At 40.4% G+C, this 19,861-nt stretch overlaps 1 protein-coding gene and 1 long non-coding RNA gene across 5 annotated transcripts in view; one reads left to right on the top strand and one right to left on the bottom strand.

The window, feature by feature from the left end:
- LOC138917639 (uncharacterized) overlaps window positions 1-19,861 on the top strand; it is a 70,354-nt gene that overhangs the window by 1,559 nt on the left and 48,934 nt on the right. The gene's annotated exons all lie outside the window — the stretch shown is intronic.
- Window positions 16,969-19,861, bottom strand: part of SULT1C2 (sulfotransferase family 1C member 2) — a 38,571-nt gene continuing 35,678 nt past the window's right edge. For 2 of the 4 annotated variants that reach the window (XM_001501352.7, XM_070235024.1), the window contains exon 8: window positions 16,969-17,262. In XM_001501352.7, the coding sequence (XP_001501402.2) occupies window positions 17,150-17,262 (113 nt within the window). In that variant the 3' untranslated portion in view covers window positions 16,969-17,149. Of the gene's footprint in view, window positions 17,263-17,621; window positions 18,256-19,861 lie in introns of those variants that run through there. The other 2 variants (XM_023618462.2, XM_070235025.1) reach the window with 1 other exon arrangement.

Below are 19,861 nucleotides of genomic sequence, written 5' to 3' on the forward strand. Positions count from 1 at the left end.
TCATTTCCTGGTCCTGTGGATGCCCACTAATACGGGAACTCGAGAGGGGTCCCTGAAGGAATGTCTGGAGCAAGTATCCAAGAACCACCTTCCTGCCTCCCTCTCTCCTGGAGTTAGTGATCTGTGTTCTGAGCTTGGTCATCCATGGAGATTCAGAGAAACGTCTTCCCCAGGCTGAGCAGAACTGAGCTTCTGTTAACGTGTCACGTGTTAGAGGCACATGTCGGTGTCACCAGTGGCGACAGTTCAGCTTGGAATTCCGTCACAACTTCCAAGACTGAATTAGAAAGTTACTTAATTCTCAAACTCTGTTCTTTTCTGTAAATGAGAGGTTAGACTGTAATATTTCAGGACTATTATCAGATAGAGTTTTTTTAAGTCAAACGTAATTAACATACAGTAAAACACACAAACTTTGTTTACATCTTAATGTATTTTTACTTATACATACACCCCTGTAACCACCACCTAGATCAAGAAATAGGAACACTTCCATCACCTCAGAAAGTCCCTTCTGCCCCTTCCCAGTCAATGTCTCACTACCAACCCATGCCCAAGACAAGCACTGTGCTGACTTTTATTGTCACGGATAAGTACTGCTTATTCTTGAACTTCATATTAATGGCATCACACATTATGTACTCCTTCATGTCTGGCTTCCTTCTTTCGACGTGATGGTTTTGAAATTCATTGATATGGTTGCAAGTGTGAGTAGTTCCTTATTTCTATTGCAGTACACTAGATCACTAAATAAATACACAATTTGTTTATCCACTCTTCTTTTGATGGACATATAGGTTGATTCCAGTTTTTGGTGATTATGAATAAAGCTTCTATGAGATTTTTGTACTTTTTTGTGTGGACATACGTGCTCATTTCTCTCGGGTGTAAGCCTAGGATCTGAACTTCTGAGTCATGGATATGTTTACCTTGAGCAGGAACAAACAGTTTCCCAATCCACACTTAAGGACACAGCTTAATGACCATCTGTCTGAATGACTTCCAAAAGTTTCTTCTAACTCTGAGATTCTTTCCCTCCAGTAAAGTGGGAGGAATGACAACCTTTTATTTATCTCCCTTAGTTGCTGGCTCGGGTGGTGTTTGCCCTGTAAGATTGTACGTTTCACTCACTTTGAAGTGAATCCAGCATTGTCCCTGTGTCACTATGTCAGAGAGTCAGGCTTCTCCAGGCGTCACTTCTGCCAGAATTTCTCTCAGTCTCAAGATTGACCACCCTAAGCAAGGAGATTCTTCTCTCTGTCACCTTAAAGGGATTTTAGAGCCCGTACTGTTCATCCATGTTCTAGTATGTGTCCTCTGGCATGCTGGGTATTGGCATTAATCACAAAGTTCAAGCAAACCATTATAAAGGTCATTGGGAAATGGTTGTTTCTCTACTTTAGCCACCATTGCTACAGCTGTTTCCCTGACTGTCCTCACATGTACTGCAGGATCTTCTTCAGAGAAGACTTGCCACCTGGGATCCTGGGGCAGAAGGCAGAGAGGAAGAATTTGCTAACTATATTATAGTCGATTTCTTCTTCTTCTTCTTTTCTTTTTTGGTGAGGAAGATTAGCCCTGAGCTAACATCTGTTACCAATCTTCCTCTTTTTGCTTGAGGAAGATTGTTGCTGAGCTAACATCTGTACCAACCTTCCTTTATATTTTGTATATGGGACACCACCACAGCATGGTTTGACCGGCAGTGTATATGTTTTTGCCCGGGATCCAAACCCATGGACTCTGGGCGCCAAAGTAGAGCCCATGAGCTTAACCACTATGCCACTGGGCTGGCCCTGATTACTTTTTTTCAGATAAGTCTAGATATTTCCCAAGTTTTCTTTCTTTTTTTTTTACGTGAGGTATGTATACTAGTTTGAACCATCTGAAATTGCCATTTTTGAGATTTAAAAAGGTCAGATCTTGGCTGTCCTTGTTTTTAAGTTACTAACTCTCAGATCCAAGTCCCACCACTCTGGTTTCCTTTGAGATGTGGGAGGCTGGAACTCTACAATCCATGTTTCTGCTTGGCCAGCTGGCCCCTCTGAGTGTCCGCCCGTAGAGAGAGTGAGAGACAAGAGTAAGAACATGGGTTTGCTCCCTTCTGTGAGCAGGATGCCAGAGATGTTTCTTCCCTCCACTGTGGCAGTTCCTTTCTGTAGCAGCGGCTGAACAGTTTGCAGTTTTCTCACCACTTGCAGAACCAGCCTCATCGAGGCCTTAGAGACATACACCAGGCCTGGTGTGCTCCCTCCCCAGAGCCTGGAGTTTCTCCGCCAAGATTTTAAGTAATTTTAGTCATTCTGAAGTTGCTGCCTTCGTGATACTTGAGTAGTTTTTCTTTGTTTCTTTTTTTTTTTTTTTTGCCAATTTCTAATAATTTAACCTAATAATTACTGGCGTATCTGAATTTAATAGGACATCATAAATATAATGGTTGCTCTGAGTAGTCTAGAGTGTTACCTCCCTCTTTAGGGTTCTGTGTGGAAGGTCAGAGACGTGCCAGCCATTTTCCTCCTATAGTCTTCACTGACTCTCTCACTCTGTGCACTTTGAAGCAATCCTTCCTGTCTCCCACAGTCCCTGAAAGACAACAAACTCATACTTGAGAGACGGGGTGGGAAGTCTATTCAAAAAGCTTTCTCCTTGAAGTGAAATTTTAGAAATAACTAAAAACTACTGCTTTTTATTACAGATATGCATCACCATCTATTTTCTTTCAAAGAGTAGTATTTTGAGAAAATCTCAGAATTATTGGTAGCATAGTGATAGTTAAAAATTAAATGACAATATTAAATATTCTTTTCCAAAATACTGGTTATGTAAGAGTATTGTTCTCAGTGAAGTTCATGATGGCTGGAAAGTACCTTTTCTCACAAATGGGTAGATGGAGTGGTCCATGACATAAGAAGACAGCATCGTGTAGTTGGTCATTGGGTTTTTCTTCATGCTTTCAAATGAAGTGTACTGAACAATCCTTGACAATCTCTTCATCTAGCTTCTTACTCAAAACTTGTACTTTCTTTTGAATTTCATGTTCTGGGTTCTGTGTGGGGGTGGAGGGAGTTGGGGGGAAGGACAACAAGTAATCCTTAGGGGATTTTTGGCGAGAAAATCAAGGAAAGCAAGGAAACAAAATATGGGAGAAATTCTTTCACTTCACTCCATCTCAGTATTTGTGATATTGTTGGTCTTGGTCACCTAAAGAAAAACAAGGTTTTCTTTATCTTTAACTTCAGGGGTATCATGTCCTGTTGATTTCTCTCTCTCTGTTTCTTCTGCTTTTCTGAGCAGTCAACCATCTTTACTGTAACTTCCCTTTCAGAAACATATAGTGACTTCCAGTATCTGGGGTTTTTACCCATCCCCTCTTTCCCCTACTCTGACAGGTCCCTGTCCCTCAACTATTACCCCATCCTTGGTCCCTGTCCGAGACACAGACCCCAATTCTTTTCCTTATAGTTTCACTGGCCAGCTCCTGCTCTGACCTTTCCCAACCCTGTATTTTTCTCATTGCTGCAGAATTTTCTTCACCCTTGAATCTGTACTAGATGCCCCTTTGTCAGAAAGATATTTGACTAACCCCACCTGGAATATTCTCTTAGCTTATGGGTAAGTCCTTGCATATTTATTTTAGCTTCTAGGAAGGGTAAATGCTATGAATAATACAAGCCATAGAGGAGGATGATTTTAACATCTGAATTTTTGAAATTGGAGGAAATAAAGCAGTGAGATCATCTAGGTAGGTATTTTTATAATGAAGTATGGATAATCCAATTCTTAGGCAATATTTTTTTGCACCAAAGATTGACAAAACATTTCCCCAGGAAAATGAACAAAACAACTAGCTGTTTTTGAGCCAAGTAGAGCACCCATTGGAGAAAAAACTATTTTATGCGAATGGCAGGTACTTTGAGGTACTAATCTTACATGGATCTGATAAAGCAAGAAGCAAATCATCTCTGGGAACAAAGTGAGGGTAAAGGCAATTTGAGAGCCAAAGAGGCTATAGAAGTTGGTTGCATAATTCTTGTTTCCAAGAACCTTTCAGACAGAGAGAGAAAACTGTTCATCTTGGACTTCCAAAGGCCATCAGGGTCCAGGAGTCCTTCTCTGGTTCCTGCCCCATGGCACAAGGCAGTGTATGTGGATATTCCATCCTGGAAGTTTCCTTGCTTTGCTAATATGTAGGCAGTGAATGAAGAGGTGCATTGTCTATCCTCCTTCATTTCCTTGTAGAAGAAGTAGAGAATTTGATGATGCTTGTTTTTCTTCTTCCGTCATTGTTTTACATGCTCATATCAGTAACACACACACATTGAAAGAAAGAGAAGGTATGAGTGGGCTTACTTGCCTAAGAGATGGTACATGAAGGCTCCCGAGGCTGGGGCTGAGTTTCAAGGGGAGGAGTTTGGTGAAGCTGAAATCAGAGCTAGGTTAATTCATCTGCTTTCCTCTCACTGTAGAGTAGACATCACTTCATAGGACCCCATGGGATCCACTCACCCTCCCCTTCGCAGATGCTTCAAAGTACTGATTCTATGTTCTGGGGCTGGCAGGGACATGGTCATCTTCTGGAAGTAATAGTAAGACACCGTGTTGTCCTTGCCACATAGATTATCTGAAATAGTGGGTGAAACAAGGGCAAGAGAAAGAAAATCTTATTATTTGTGTCATCACTAGTCTGCAAATGAAAGAACGTTCCCACAGGGAGCTGTGAATGCATAAGGCCTCTAGCAGAATTCAAGGAGCAACTTGGTTCAGGGAATATTTTGTTTTCTTTTTTGAAAAATTATTTGATTAAATTCATATTGGTTTATAACATAATGTAATTTCAGGTGTACATTATTGTATATCAGTTTCTGTATAGACTGCGTTGTGCTCACCACCAATAGTTTAGTTTTTATCCATCACCATACATATGTGTCCATTTACCCCTTTCGCCCTCCCCTCACCCCTTCCCCTCTGGTAACCACTAATCAGTTCTCCTTATCCATATGTTTATCTTCCACATATGAGTGAAATTGTATGATGTTTGTCTTTATCTGTCTGGCTTATTTCATATGATCTAATACCTTCGAGGTCCATCCATATTGTTGCAAATGGGATGATTTTGAATTTTTTAATGGCTGAATAGTATTTCGTTGTGTATATATACTAAATCTTCTTTATTCATTCATCAGTTGATTGCCACTTGGGTTTCTTCCACGTCTTGGCTATTATGAATAGAGGGTTGGATAAATATCTTTGTATTGTTGATTTCGTGTTCTTTGGATAAATATCCAGTAGTGGGGTAGTTGGGTCATATAGTATTGCTATTTTTAACTTTTTGAGAAATCTCCATACCGTTTTCCATAATGGCTTCAACAGTTTTCATTCCCACCAGCAGTGTACGAGGGGTCCCTTTTCCCTACATCCTCTCCGACAGCTGTTATTACTTGTTAATTTTAGCCATTCAGATAGGTGTGAAGTGATATCTCATTGCAGTTTTTTTTTTTTTAAGATTGGCATCTGAGCTAACATCTGTTTCCAATCTTCTTTTTTTTTTCTTTTTCTCCCCAAAGCCCCCCAGTACATAGTTGTACATTCTAGATGCAGGTCCTTCTGGTTGTGCTGTGTGGGATGCCGCCTCAGCATGCCCTGATGAGCGGTGCCAAATCCGCGCCCAGGATCCGAACCAGAGAAATCCTGGGCCACCAAAGTGGAGCATACAAACTTAACTGCTCAGCCCCAGTGCCAAGCCCTCTTGTAGTTTTGATTTGCATTTTCCTAATAATTAGTGGTGTTGTACATCTTTTCATGTGTCTGTTGACCATCTGTATATCTTCTTTGGAAAAATATCGGTTCATATCCTCTGCCCGTTTTTTGATCAGGTTGTTTATTTTTATGTTGTTGACTTGTATGTGTTCTTTATATATTTTGGAAATTAACCCCTTGTTGGATATATGATTTGCAAATATTTTCTCTCAGTTGGTGGGTTGTCTTTTCATTTTGTTTGTGGTTTCCTTTGCCTTGTAGAAGCTTTTTAGTCTGATGTAGGCCTATTTGTTTATTTTTTCTTTTGCTTCCCTTGCCTGAGTAGACATGGTATTTGAGAAGATGCTGCTAAGATTTTTGCATCTAGGTTCATTAACAATATTGGCCTGTAATTTTCCTTCTTTGTGTTGTCCTTGTCTAGTTTTGGTATCATGGTAATGTTGGCCTCATAGAATAAGTTAGGAAGCAATCCATCTTCTTCAGTTTTTTGGAATAGTTTGAAAAGGATAGGTATTAACTCTTCTTTGAATATTTAGTAGAAGTCTACAGAGAAGCCATCTGGTCCTGGACTTTTGCGTTTTGGGAAGTTTTTGATTACTGTTTTCATCTCTTTACTTGTGATTCGTCTACTCAGATTCTCTATTTCTTCTTGATTCAGTTTTGGGAGGTTTTATGAGTTGAAGAATTTATGCATTTCTAGTAGGTTATCCAAGTTTTTGGCATACGGTTTTTCATAGCATTCTGTTAAATTCTTTGTATTTCTGTGGTACCTGTTATAATTTCTCCTCTTTCATTTTTAATCTTGTTTATTTGTATCTTCTCTCCCTTTTTTTTAGTGAGTCTGGCTAAAGGTTTGTCAATGTTTATGTCTTCTCAAAGAACCAGCTCTTAGTTTCATCAATCTTTTCTATTGTTTTTTAAATCTCTATTTCATTTATTTCTGCTCTAATTTTTATAATTCCCTCCTTCTGCCAACTTTGGGCTTTGTTCTTCTTTTTCTAGTTCTGTTTGGTGTCGTTTAAGAGTACTTATTTGAGATTCTTCTTGTTTGTTGAGGTAGGCCTGGATTGCTATATATTTCCCTCTTACTACTGCTTTTGCTGCATCTCATAAGAGTTGGTAGGTTGTGTTTTCATTTTCATTTGTCTCCAGATATTTTTTGATTTATCCTTTGATTTCTTCATTGATTTTTTCGTTATTCAGTAGCATGTTGTTTAGTCTCCACATATTTGTGCTTTTCCCAGCTTTTTTCTTATAGTTGACTTCTGGTTTCATAGCATTGTGTTTAGAAAAGATTCTTGATATGATTTAAATTTTCTTAAATTTATTGAGGCTTGCCTTGTTTCCCAACATATGGTATGTCTTTGATAATGTTCCCCGTGCACTTGAGAAAAATGTATATTCTTCTGTTTTTGGATGGAATTTTCTATTTATATCTATCAAGTCCATCTTGTCTAGTGTTTCGCTTAAGGCCAGTATTTCCTTGTTGACTTTCTGTTTGGATATCTATCCATTCATGTAAATCGGATGTTGAGGTCCCCTACTGTTATTGTGTTGCTGTCAGCTCCTCCCTTTAGATCTGTTAACAGTTGCTTTATATATTTTGGTGTTCCTGTGTGAGGTGCATATATATTCATAAGTGTTATGTCCTTTTGGTGAAATGTCTCTTTTATTATTATATACTGTCTCTCTTTATCTTTAATTGTGTTTTTTATCTTGATTTCTGCTTTGTCTGACAAGTATAGCAACACCTGCTTTCTTTTTCTTGCCATTTGCTTGGAGTATCATCTTCTGTCCTTTCACTCTGAGCCTATGTTTGTCTTTAGAGCTCAGATGTGTTTCTTGGAGGCAACCTATTATTGGGTCTTGTTTTTTAATCCATCCAACCACTCTTTGTCTTTTGATTGGTGAATTCAATCCATTTATATTTACAGTGATTATTGATATATGAGGGTTAATTCTGCCATTTCATCTTGTTTTCCAGTTGTTCTATATTTCTATTGTTTTTTTTCCTTTGTACTTCTGACTGCCATTTCAGTTTAGTGATTTTCTGTGATGGTTTTCTCTTTATTTATGATTTGTGGCTCTGCTGTGATTTTTCATTTATTCGTTACCATGAATTTGTATGAATTTGTATAAAAGATCTCATAGGTGAGATATTCCATTTTCTGATAGCATCTTATCTCCATTAGCCTATGCAGGTTCAATCCCTTTCCTCTTCCCTTTCTGTTTTTGTCATCACAAATTATTTTTGTTTTGTGTTTGTGATTATATTGAAGTGTTTATAGTTATTTTTGATGCTTTCCTTCACTTTATCTTTTAGGTTATAATTAAGTGTTTGCTAACCTGTTTTGATAGACAACTGCAACTTTCTGATTTTGTCTATCTATTTGCCTCCTTGCTCACAGCTTTGTAAACCTTTTCCTTTTTGTTTCTGGTAGAAGGGCTTCCTTCATCATTTCTTGTAAGGCAGGTCTATTGGGGATGAACTCTCTCAGCTTTTGTTTATCTGGGAAAGCTTTTACTTCTCCATCATATCTGAAGGATAGTTTCACTGATAGAGTATTCTTGGCTGAAAGTTTTCGTGTTTCAGTATTTTGAATATATCATTCCATTCTCTCCTAGTCTGTAATATTTCTGCTGAGAAATCTGCTGAAAGCCTGATAGGGTTTCCTTTGTAGTTTATTTTCCTCTGCCTAGCTGCCCTTAATATCTTTTCCTTGTCATTGACTTTTGCCAGTTTTAATATATTCATTGGAGAAGGTCTATTTGCATTGATGTAATTAGGAGTTCTATTGGCTTCCTGTACTTGTAAGTCCAGTTTCTTCCTCACGTTTGGGCTCCTTCCCCAGCTATTATTTTTTTGAACAACTCTCTGCTCCTTTCTCCCTCACTTCTCCTTCTTGAATACCTATAGTCTTTATGTTACTTTTCATAATTGAGTTGGATATTTCTCGAAGAATTTTTTCATTTTTAAAAAATCTTAGTTCTCTCTCCTCCTCCACCTGAAGCAATTCTATATTTCTATCCTCTAAGTCACTAATTCTGTCTTCCATAACATCAGCTCTATTTTTTATTGTTTCTAGACTATTTTTTATCTCATTAATTGTGTTCTTCATATCCAGAATTTTTGTAAAATTTTTTTTAAGGGCTTCAATCTCTTTGGTGAAGTATTCCTTCTGTTCGTTAATTTTATTTTTGAGTTCATTGAACTGTCTTTCTGATTTTTCTTGTAACTCACTGAGTTTCTTTATGACAACTATTTTGAATTCTCCATCATTTAGATTATAAACTGTGAATTCAGGATTGGTTCCTGGAGACTTGTCATTTTACTTCTGCTCTGAAGTGTTGCTTGAAATTCTTCGTGGTATTTGATGAATTGATCCTTTGCCAGTGAATTGTGGTAGTATCAGGTCAGATTCCATCTGCTACAGCTAGTGGTTGGGGGCGGGGCAGGAGCTGTGTTTTCTGATCCTGCCCCATCTGCTGATAGTTGTGCAGGAAGGGCTGCTCTGCATTTGTGTGGGCTGTCCATAGCTGCACAGCAATTTCTGATTATGACAGAATCTAGGTTGTGGCTTAGGGACTGGGGTTGTGAAACAGAGTGTAGGTCAAGGATAAGTTGTGTAAGGTGCCCACAGGAGCAGTGAAATACGGATGACATGGGGGACATGGTGGAATTGACAGTGTAGAGGGAAACTCTGAGCTAGCTAGTGCTGGTGTCACTTTAAAGGATAAGGCCAGATAGATTTTGTGACCTCCTGATCTGTGGACATTGGGGGTACATATCTAGAGCCTTTGTAACCTTAAAGGTCATCTGTGATCACAGAGATTTGCTCAGGAGTTTAATTCACAAACAAGATGGAGGAAAGGGTCATTTCTGGGGCTTCCTTGCAACACTGAGTTTGGGGAGGCCCCACAGCTCTAGACCAACTCCCCAACTCCCCTATCCTGCCTCCATCTCTAGCCTGCTCAGGAGCCCTCTAATTAGGGACCTACTGGGTCTAGGACTACAAACTCTCTGGTCATTGCCAACATTCCAATTTGTCTTTGTGGGTCCCAGAACCTATGAACGTGGTCTGATGGCCAATGGTATGGTTCCTTGGACTCCTAATTAATGATAATAGCCACCACAGAACAGCTCACATGTCCGTGCTATCAGGCCACGTGGCTCTTCACAGGGGTAAGAAGACCTTAGGGCTGCTCTTCCCACTTCATCTCTTGCTTATATTTTGATATCCTTTCACATGGGCTCACGATAAATTTGAGAAAGAGTTTCTACTATTGGTTGTTTCTATTTCATCACCTTTTCCATTAAGTGACGAAAAGACTGGTTTCTCCAGAAGCCATGGGAATAATTTCTGAGGGCTGTGAAAGTTCCTGTGACTCAGACCCCTGAGTACTGTGAATTAACATTGCACTGGGATCTTGTGGTTTCCTAATGGTCAAGAGGTTTTAAATTCCATCAGACTGATTTGTTATGGAGTATAATTAGCCAGCAGCATGGTACCAAAAACCACCCCTGAGACTTCTTTAAAAGACCCGATAACAATTGGGAATAAGTACAGGAAACTTCACAAATTTGAACTAGTGGAGAAGGATGAAATGCAAGTTAAAGGACAAGCCTAATTTCAGAGTTACTTCAAAGCAATAATGATATTAATTGCCTCTCATGAGTTAGGATAACTGCTAATTAATCTTTCCAAGAAGAGGTCTTAACAAATTTGACTTAATAAAGTCTAAGTGGTCTTGACAAATAGCAGCAGGGCATTGCTATGCACATCATAGATTATCAGTAAACATATGGAGACACTGATTTGTGTAGGAATAATGAGCATATGAGTACTTCAATATCATTTAATCTTGTAAGTTGTAACCATGTTAAACATTCCTTCTGAAATCTTTTTTATACAATTAATAGTCTAGCACGACATTTTTCTTAGCTGTTACAAAAACAATCAAGCTCAGCCTGAATTTCCACAAACTCAGAATCGTTTAAATTAAATGGGCTATTTAATTTTCATAGAACAGCACATATTTTTTCTTTCTGCTTCTTACCTTGCAGTTTTTTTCCTGTATGGATGGCAGCATCAATTGGATGATGACTTTTAATGATCTGTGGGAAGGCATTGCATTAGTCTTTTCCAAACCTGTAAATTAATTTTGACTTTATATGATGTTTAAGAAATCTAATTTGAATATGTTTCTACTTAGGCACTTTTTTTTCTTGCTGAATGATGAAGGAGAATATTCTATCCCTTTCTGCTTTGACCCCGGCCATGTCCTGGGTGCTGCAGTCATGGAGAGATGCTCCTTTCTAATAGCCTACCCTTCACAGGCTGTGCTCTGACCACAGTCTATTCCACTTTCCTCTTGTCTTCCAGACACATCACTCCCATCAGTTCCTTTCATCACCACTCTTTCTCCCAATCTGTCACTGCTTTCTGCCTGTGCTTTGTCTTCACTCTTCCCAGATACTGTCTTCCATCATTGAAACTACTCTTCCCAGTGCCCTCAGTGCCCTTGCTTGTTAGTCCTTCCATTTCATCGTGTGCCTGGATCAATATTAATCAAAGTTCTCTGCTTCCATAAGAGGGCCTTTTCCTCAATCTATATGCTCTCCCTGGTCAGTCTCAGCCCTTCTCACTTCTTGGCCATGGTCTGCTGACTTTCCTATTACTTCGTGAGTCCAGCTCTCTCCTTGGAGTGCCGTCTTCACTAACAGGTTCCACAGGCACCTCCTAATCTCCTGAAGAAGACTAAACCCACCATCCTCCCAGACGTTCAAGCCCAGGGACCTGGGTAACATCTTCCACACTCCATATTCTGCAATTACCAAGTCCTTAGTCATTGTTTACTGTAACCCTTTCTCCATTTGTATTGAAACTTCTCCAAGTTCAGGACATGCTACCTTCAGCCTGGAGTTGGGCAACCACCACCAACTTGGTCTCTGGACTTTCCTTGCCAGTCTCCAGCCATCGCCCTACTACTGCCTGAGTGCCCTTTCTAAATTGCAGATCTGATTCTGTCATCATTGGTGAAAATTTTTTGCTGTTTCTACTGCCCTCATGAAAAGTCCCAAACTGGAGTCAGTCACAGATCTGTGCCAAAGACACCACACATCTGGCCTCAGCCATGCATGTGATCATTACGAACATATCAGGCCTCAGGCCACTGTTGAGCGTTTTCTGCTTGACCATCCCGTGGTGCTGAACTTGCAGCTTCCTGAACAAGTTTAGGAAAGTTTACTTCCAGAGGTACTCATCTTGCTCCTGAGTAGGAATAGATGCTGCTGCCTGACTCTGTGTGTGTGCCCACGTGTATGTGTGCATGTGCATACACACATGCATGTGTGTATATGTGCACACATGTTCACACACATGCACATATATGTGTGTGTATGGCAAGCATGTGTATGAGTGTGTGCGTGCATGTATACATGTGTGAGAGTGTTGTACATGTGTGCATATGTGTATGTGTGCATGTGTGTATATGTGTGAGTGTGTATATGTGCACATGTGCCAGTGCTTTGATGTTTTGGGTGAATTTTGTTAGGACTAGTCAGGCTGCTGCTTCCTCTGCCATGGGAAATAACCAAGAGAATGGAGGTGATGTGTATGTGAGCACTAACCCTAGATGTGAAGGTGCACATGTGAGAAGGCTTAGCTCTTAGATGTGCTCTTTGACTTCCCACACCTGCCTCCCTATCTTCCTGAACAATTTTACACAACTGCTTTAGGATTTGTGGCAATGATAAGATCATGGAGCCTAGCCTGGAAGTCCCAGATTTTATCCCAAAAGGCATATGTGGCTGTGGTTAACAAAATTCCCTCCACCTCATCCATTTTGGGGTGCTGAGGTTGACCTTTCCTCTCTGGATCCATTGGAAATGGTGTTTTGAAATAAAACAAAAGAACACAAAAAAGACAGGGCAAACTTTTTTATTTCAGTTGTTGCAGGTTGTCTCAGTAGAGATTTTCAGAAATGGAGCTATGAAAGAGTGTGCAAACTTGTCTGATTTGGGGAAGGTTCTAGCTGCTGGCCCGCTGGAGAGCAGTGGTTGTGGTTGGTTGAACTTGCAGTGCTGATGACTGCAGCCTTGGCACTGTGATTTCTATTTGACCTCACTGTGACAAGTGCAGGGGAGCACTATCAGTACACTAATTCGGCCCGCTCTGAACAGGTGACCTGAGAACATATCTCACTGTGCCTTGTCCGAGCTGTATTCCGACTGTCTCCATAACTGGATTAAAGGGCCTGAAACAACTTACATTGGTCATGTGGGGTTTTCTTTTCTCTTTTCCTTCCCACTCCCCACCCCTTCTTCTTTGTTACAAACCAATCTTCAGTAGTACCTTGCACAGTTATACCATGGTATTCTTTTGTTGAATATCTATTTAAGTATTCTCTTGTCAGGGGAACAGGAAATGCTTGTGCCTAAAGGTGCGCTACATTTCCCAGGTGTTTTTAGTACGCTCATTTCAAAGTTAGCCAGCTTGTACTTTGACTATGGGAAGAGGAGTGGGAAAGGTGTGGTTGGGAAAAGAGGCAAGAGACGTTAGGGCCTTTTTGGTGCTGAATGGCCTGTGCACAGGCCAGCCTCTTTCTGGCCCCTCCAACGATGCCACTGACCAGGCAGAACAGAGAAAACTACCCAAGTGACTTGCTACAGACACCCAACAACCTGACTAACATCATCCTGGTCTTTGGAGGCTGTGACTCACAGCAACCTGCTCAAGCAAGTTTTGTCCTGTGTCAGCCACTGAGACCTTGACGAAGTTGTATCCCTTGGGTTAGACGTATTGCTGAATACGAAAAGCAGTCCTGACAAAGAGCTGTTAACTATCTCAGACCACAGCTTCCTTTTCATGGAGATCTGTGACTGTCATATATCACCTACTGTTCTGAAGCTTGATAATCCAGATCTTCCCTTTTTCTTTTTTCTCTTCTCATTAGTCTTCGGTAGTATTTAGCATAGTAAGTACTAGAGAAATGTTTGTGCAATTAAAATGAAAAAGATACTCTACAAGGAACTGCGTCCTACAAATCAGTGTTAGAGTTCATCTTCCACTTTTGTAAACAGTGTGCTAGAGGCTAAAGGAGGAGCTCGGCTTCCTGCCTGACCCCTGAAAGCTCCATGCCCACAGCTGCTCCTTGGCCCTTTCAACTGGACAGTACTGTGGCCCTCTGCCCCTACCCCGACTCACATCCTGTCTCTACGCTCCACCCACCCACAAAGGACATGTTGAAGTGCTAGTCTGAGTATATCACGTTCTGGCTTAGAGTCTTTGGTGGCTTCTCACTGCTCTTAAGATAAAGACCAACATCCTTTGCATGACTGTCAAGGCCCTGGTCACTCACCCCACCTCTCTCTCTCCAACCTCATTTTGTCTGTTGTCCCTTGAGCTCACTGCATTTCCCTCACAGCCCTTCCTTCTGGGTCTCAAACGGCAGCACACGCCTCCACCAAGAGCCTCTTCCTGTAGCTCCCTCTCTCTGTCTGTCCTCTTCTCCTGGTTACACTAATGTATGCTTCAGCACCCAGGAAGGGCCACTTCTTCTCAGGGAAGCTGATCCCTCAAGCCCCAATCACAGTTTATGTGCTTTGTACTCTGAAAGGACTGTGGCCTTCCCTTGTGGCACTTGCCTTAACTGGTGACTATGTGTGTGAGTCCTTACTTTCCTGATGTTTGTCTCACTCACTGGACAGCAAAATCTGTGGGAAAAGGGCTTGTTCACCACTGTATCACCAGCATTCACACAGTGCTGGACACATAGTTGGTGTTCAGTCATGAATGAATGAATGAATGAATGATGGCTGTAACTCTTTCTAGGAAGAAAGAAACATCTTCTTAAAATCGTTCCTTTTTGGCTATTAACACATACTAGCATGTGGGGGAGAGGGTATGCCACTTCTCAGCTTGGCTTGTTGCTTAAATACTGAATCCCCTGGGGATGGTTTTATTTTTCGTTTTTCTGCTCTCCTGTTTGATCACTCCCTGACCGAGCAGGGTGCGAGCAGGCCATGTTGCAAAACACTGTGTTTTACCAGCAGGGCAGCTGTTCATCCTTGACCTTGTTTATACCGTGTTCTAGTCAGCCCCATGTAGCCTTGCAGCATTAGCCTTCAAAACTCTTTGATGTACTAAAACTCAAAGTTGGTCTGTTTAGTTCCCAGCTAGTGAGAGGAAAGGAAATAGTTCAAACAAGCAAATAAACCACAAACAAACCATACGCAGTTTGTGAGTTGGGACCAGAACTGACCCTGGGGCAAATCATTGTTCTTAACTGCTTCCCTCAGGTATACCATAAAATTCTTTAGGTATTAATTATAAAGAGAAACAAATAATAATAAAGGTCAGTAAAGAAATGTAGTCAGTGAAACTTCTTTAAATTCAACTTTGTATATAGACTCATTACAGTAAAAAAAGTCAGAATGAGTCAATTTTAACAAAACTAAAATGTCTATAAAAAATACAATTGAGACAATTACTAAAGCATACCACTGATGTAGTGTTTCATTTTCTTAATTCATTCTTGAATTTTAAAACAAGTGATTAATAATTAGAAAAGAAAGTACATTTCAGTTGTAAAGATATTATTCAAAATCAGTGAGCGATTTCCTGTATGAACAAAACTTTGCACTGAATAAACAAAGGTTTTATACCTTGCAGATTACACTTTTAAATTTCACTATTTTAAATTCTGAATACAAACAAAAACTCCCAGGACTTACATAGAATGACAGAATTGAAGAGACTCGAGTTCTGCTTCTTTGTCTCTACAATCATTGTGCTATCAATTGTTTATTCTGAATCTATCACTGTTTGAATGCAGGATTATTCATATAATAGGGACAAAAGTGCACCTGACGTGAGCTTGAAGGATTCTGAACTGTTATGAATGTACCCTGATAAAGAAGCAGGTGTAGCTGCACACCTGTGTCAGAGTTATAGCGGCCTGGGGTTCTGTGAATTAACATCTATAAGAAGGTGAAGAAGACAGAACCAAAAAGCAAAAATGTACAATCTAAAATTACAATCTATGGGGAATACAGACAACTTTTTTACAAAATAAAAAGGTGCTAATTTGAAGCTTTCATATATATGATTAAAACTCAGTAGTAACCAAGCAATTGTTTAGAATTTAGGCCAATAGAAGGTTCTTTTTTTTTTCCTGAGAGGAATATTTTATCACTGACATTGTTTAGAATTTCCAGAGGAAGGTGATAATAAAAATCAGTCAGAATTTTAGTTGGCTTAACACACCCTCTAATTTCCTCTCCCCAGGTGAATTGCTCCTGCTTCCCTGAGCTTTGGAATGCTAGTAGTTGGGATTAAAAGTTGGGAATTTGTGATGTGAAATGTGCCTGCCTTCCTGAAGTCATTCATCATGCATTTACTTGCTCATTCAACAAGTACTTACTGGACATATATTATGTGCCAGGCACTGCACTAGATACTAGGGGGTAAAGGTTGAATAAGATATGGAACTGAACACAGAACGATTTACTGTCTAGTGGGGAAATAGACAAGTAAATTGACAAGTAAATACAGAGCAACAGGGCTATAGCTGGGGATAAGGTGGGAAGACGGTGAAAAGGGTGCCAGCTTGGTTACAGGGGCTCCCCTGAGGGCACGGAATTGAAGGAGAGACTCAGTTATCTCCAAGCCTGACAACCACGCCTGCCGACTTACTGATGCTGCTCCCTGTCTCCTATTCTCTGCTTTTACCAGGATACAACTTGGACTTCCAAAAGGCTACCCTTGAGCTTTATGTTTTCTATACAACCTAGCACCATGTCTCCTTGAATTGGGTTTTGGTCTTCTGGCATTTCCCCTCTGTGCTCTTCCCTTTTTTTCTCCACCACCAGGCAAGGCCCTCAGACCATGTGTCCTCGGGGCTGGCTGCACCAGCACTGCCCTCAAAGTGTCCCTTCCCATAACAGTCAGGTGGAACCCCAGGACCTAGTATGCCTAGAGTTCCTTGAATGGCCAGCGCAGACGTTAGAAATTTCATATTATTAATCTAGATATAACCTAATATAGCATGCTTATACTCAAGGTATTATTATATCATAGACTAGAAAACTAGGATATGCTTTCCAGAATAACAGAGGTTTGAAAAAACCCTTGCAGGATTCAAGTCCTGTATTTTACTTAGTTTATTAAGCCATCCTATTTCTTACTTTGGAAAGAATGATTGAGAAAATAAGCATTAAACATGGTCTTTTTAAAAAACTAAGTTGGTACATACTGTTAATAATCACAGAGATATTTGGTACCACAATCATATACATTTACAATATGCTTTCAGAGATTCTTTTGGCTAGGGTTGAAGGATTGAAGATAGCATCTGCATTCTTGTCATCACCTTTTTATTTACGTCTTACTCAGAGTTCCATGCAGAAGTTTATTGAGATTCCTTCCATCTTTTGCCTATAGATTTCATCAAATCTCTCATTCTGAGCTACAGTGAAGTGGTTTTTCCAATCCCCCACAGTTCCTAGAAGAAGAAAGCCCAGACAGGAGTGTCATTCTCTGATTCAGAGTTTTGTTGGCCTGAGGAAAGAATTGGGGTGACTGTCAACATGCCTGCCTTACCCAACTTCCCCTTCAGTGGATACCCATCCACCTGCAGCTCTCTGCTCTGAGAAGCTGCCCTATGGTGCTATATGCAGGTGAATGGCCTCTTAAATTGGGTGGACAATTGACCCAAAGGAGTTAGTGATTTGGCCCCCTCTGTGGTATATTCACATAATGGACTACTAAACAGAAATGAAAAAGAAAGAATCATTGACACACAGCCACATGGAGGAATCTCAAAACATTACATTGAACAAAAGACACCAGACACAACAAAGTGCATACTGTATGATTTCATTTATATGAAATCTAAGAGCAGGGAGAATCAATCTGTAGTGACAGAAATTACAACAGTGGTTGTCTAGGGGTAGAGTTTGACTGGAAAGGGGTATGACAGGGAACTTTCTGGGGTGAGGAAAATGTCTGATATCTTGATTGGAGTGCTGGTTATTGGGTGTATACATTTTATCAAAACTTGATCTGTACACTTAAGAGCTGTGCATTTTTGTATATAAATAAGATCTTAATAAAAAAGCCTTTTGGGAATAATATGAATGAGATATGATTTTTTACCAAGCAGTAACTATTAAAATAATTTTAGAGCCAGCCCTGATGGCCCAGTGGTCAAATTTCGGTGCTCACTGCTTCGGCAGCTGGGGTTCGCTTCCCCGTTGTGAAACCGCACCACTTGTCTGTCAGTTGCCGTGCTGTGGTGGTGGCTCACAGAGAGGAGCTAGGATGACCAGTGTGATATTCCATGATGAATGAGTTGATAATGCAGGTGAGAACCTGTATGCACTAAGCACCCTTTTCTTGAACAACTTACAAGTAGGATACCCCTTGTACTGGGGCTTTGGGAAGAAAAAAAATGAGGAAGATTGGCAGCAGATGCTAGCTCAGGGTGAATCTTCCCCTAGAAAAGAAAAAAAAAGTTTAAAAAGGGGAAATAGTATTTGTCCCACCAATGCTTCTTCTGGAAAATTATGCAACAGAAATAAAAGCATCAGGACATAAGAACATATGCCCAAAGATGGTCACTCTAGCATTATTCATAAAGACAAAAAAATTGAAAATGACAATAATTGTAGTGCCTATCACTAGGGGAATAGTTGAATAAATTATGATGTATCCATACTTTGGTACAACACGAGCCCTCTAAAAATAGTGAGCTACATGCACCTACATGTCTGGCCCGGGAGGGATGTCTGATATTCTGGTGAGCAAAGTGTATAGCATGACCACATTTTGGGTTTTAGGGAGCAAGCTTTCATCATAGTATATATGTTTGTTACGTGCAAACCTGAGGGAAGGAGAGTGTATAGAAAGATGAGTATGCGTGGTTCTGAAGAAGGGCTACTTGCCAAATCATCGCTAGGAATTATCTGAAGAGAAAAGAGTGGAATTCTTTGCTTTGTTTCGGTAGCGTGGGAGCCTGTTGTAGGTTGGAAAATACCACAATATAAATTCAATCATGTGTTAAAAAGAAAAAAAAGAAGAAAAGAAGCTGCAAAGCAGTATGTACACCATAGTTCCACCATTGTGAAAAAGAAAACTATGTGTTTATAAAACAGAGAAGGAGGGGACTTCCATACTGTTAGTGGTTACTTCTGAGGAGCAGGGTTTCGGTGAAGAGAACTTTTTTTGTGCATAATTCTGTATTGATGTAGTTTTTTTTTTTTTTTTAAGATTTTATTTTTTCCTTTTTCTCCCCAAAGCCCCCCGGTACATAGTTGTATATTCTTTGTTGTGGGTCCTTCTAGCTGTGGCATGTGGGACGCTGCCCCAGCGTGGCTCGACGAGCAGTGCCATGTCCGCGCCCAGGATTCGAACCAACGAAACACTGGGCCGCCTGCAGCGGAGTGCGCGAACCCAACCGCTCGGCCACGGGGACAGCCCCTGTATTGATGTAGTTTTTTACAATGACATGTATTACTTTTTAAACTAAAAAGTAATAAAGCTTTCTTTTCCTTAAAAAATATTAGCTGGGCCAATTAGAATTCCTCTTTTGGGAATTGCAGCTAAGAAATGTTAAGAGAATGAGGCAGTTCTCAGCAGTAGTTGTAGTTAAAAACCATGGTGGAGAGCAGGTCTGGGCCATGGTCAAGACAAGTTATGAGCAGAAACTGAGTCAGGAAAGCTATAAAGTAGGAAAAAGGTATAATGGGGTAGAGACAGGAGTCTGGTCAGTGTAGAAAGGCACTCATAATAGACACGTAGAAAGCAGCTGAGTCCTGTCAGTGGGAAAGCCTTAGAGTAGAGAGCCATAACCTCCTGCTGCTGAGGCCCCGACCCTTAGATCCAGGGAGCCCTGTGAGGTCTGGACCAAGAATGGCTCCCGCTCTTAATTGTCTATGAGCCTACATTTCCCTTGTTTCTCCATGTGAATCCTCATAACAAGCCCCTTGTATGGGGGCTAGCTAGAGGGACTCTCTGCTCCTTGCAACCAAATACCCCAGAGAGCTCTCTTCTATAGCAAGATTAAGTCCTCAACCTTATTAGCAGCAGATATTATGAACAGT

This window comes from Equus caballus, chromosome 15 (assembly GCF_041296265.1).
Source record: "Equus caballus isolate H_3958 breed thoroughbred chromosome 15, TB-T2T, whole genome shotgun sequence".
NCBI classification, from domain to species: domain Eukaryota; kingdom Metazoa; phylum Chordata; class Mammalia; order Perissodactyla; family Equidae; genus Equus; species Equus caballus.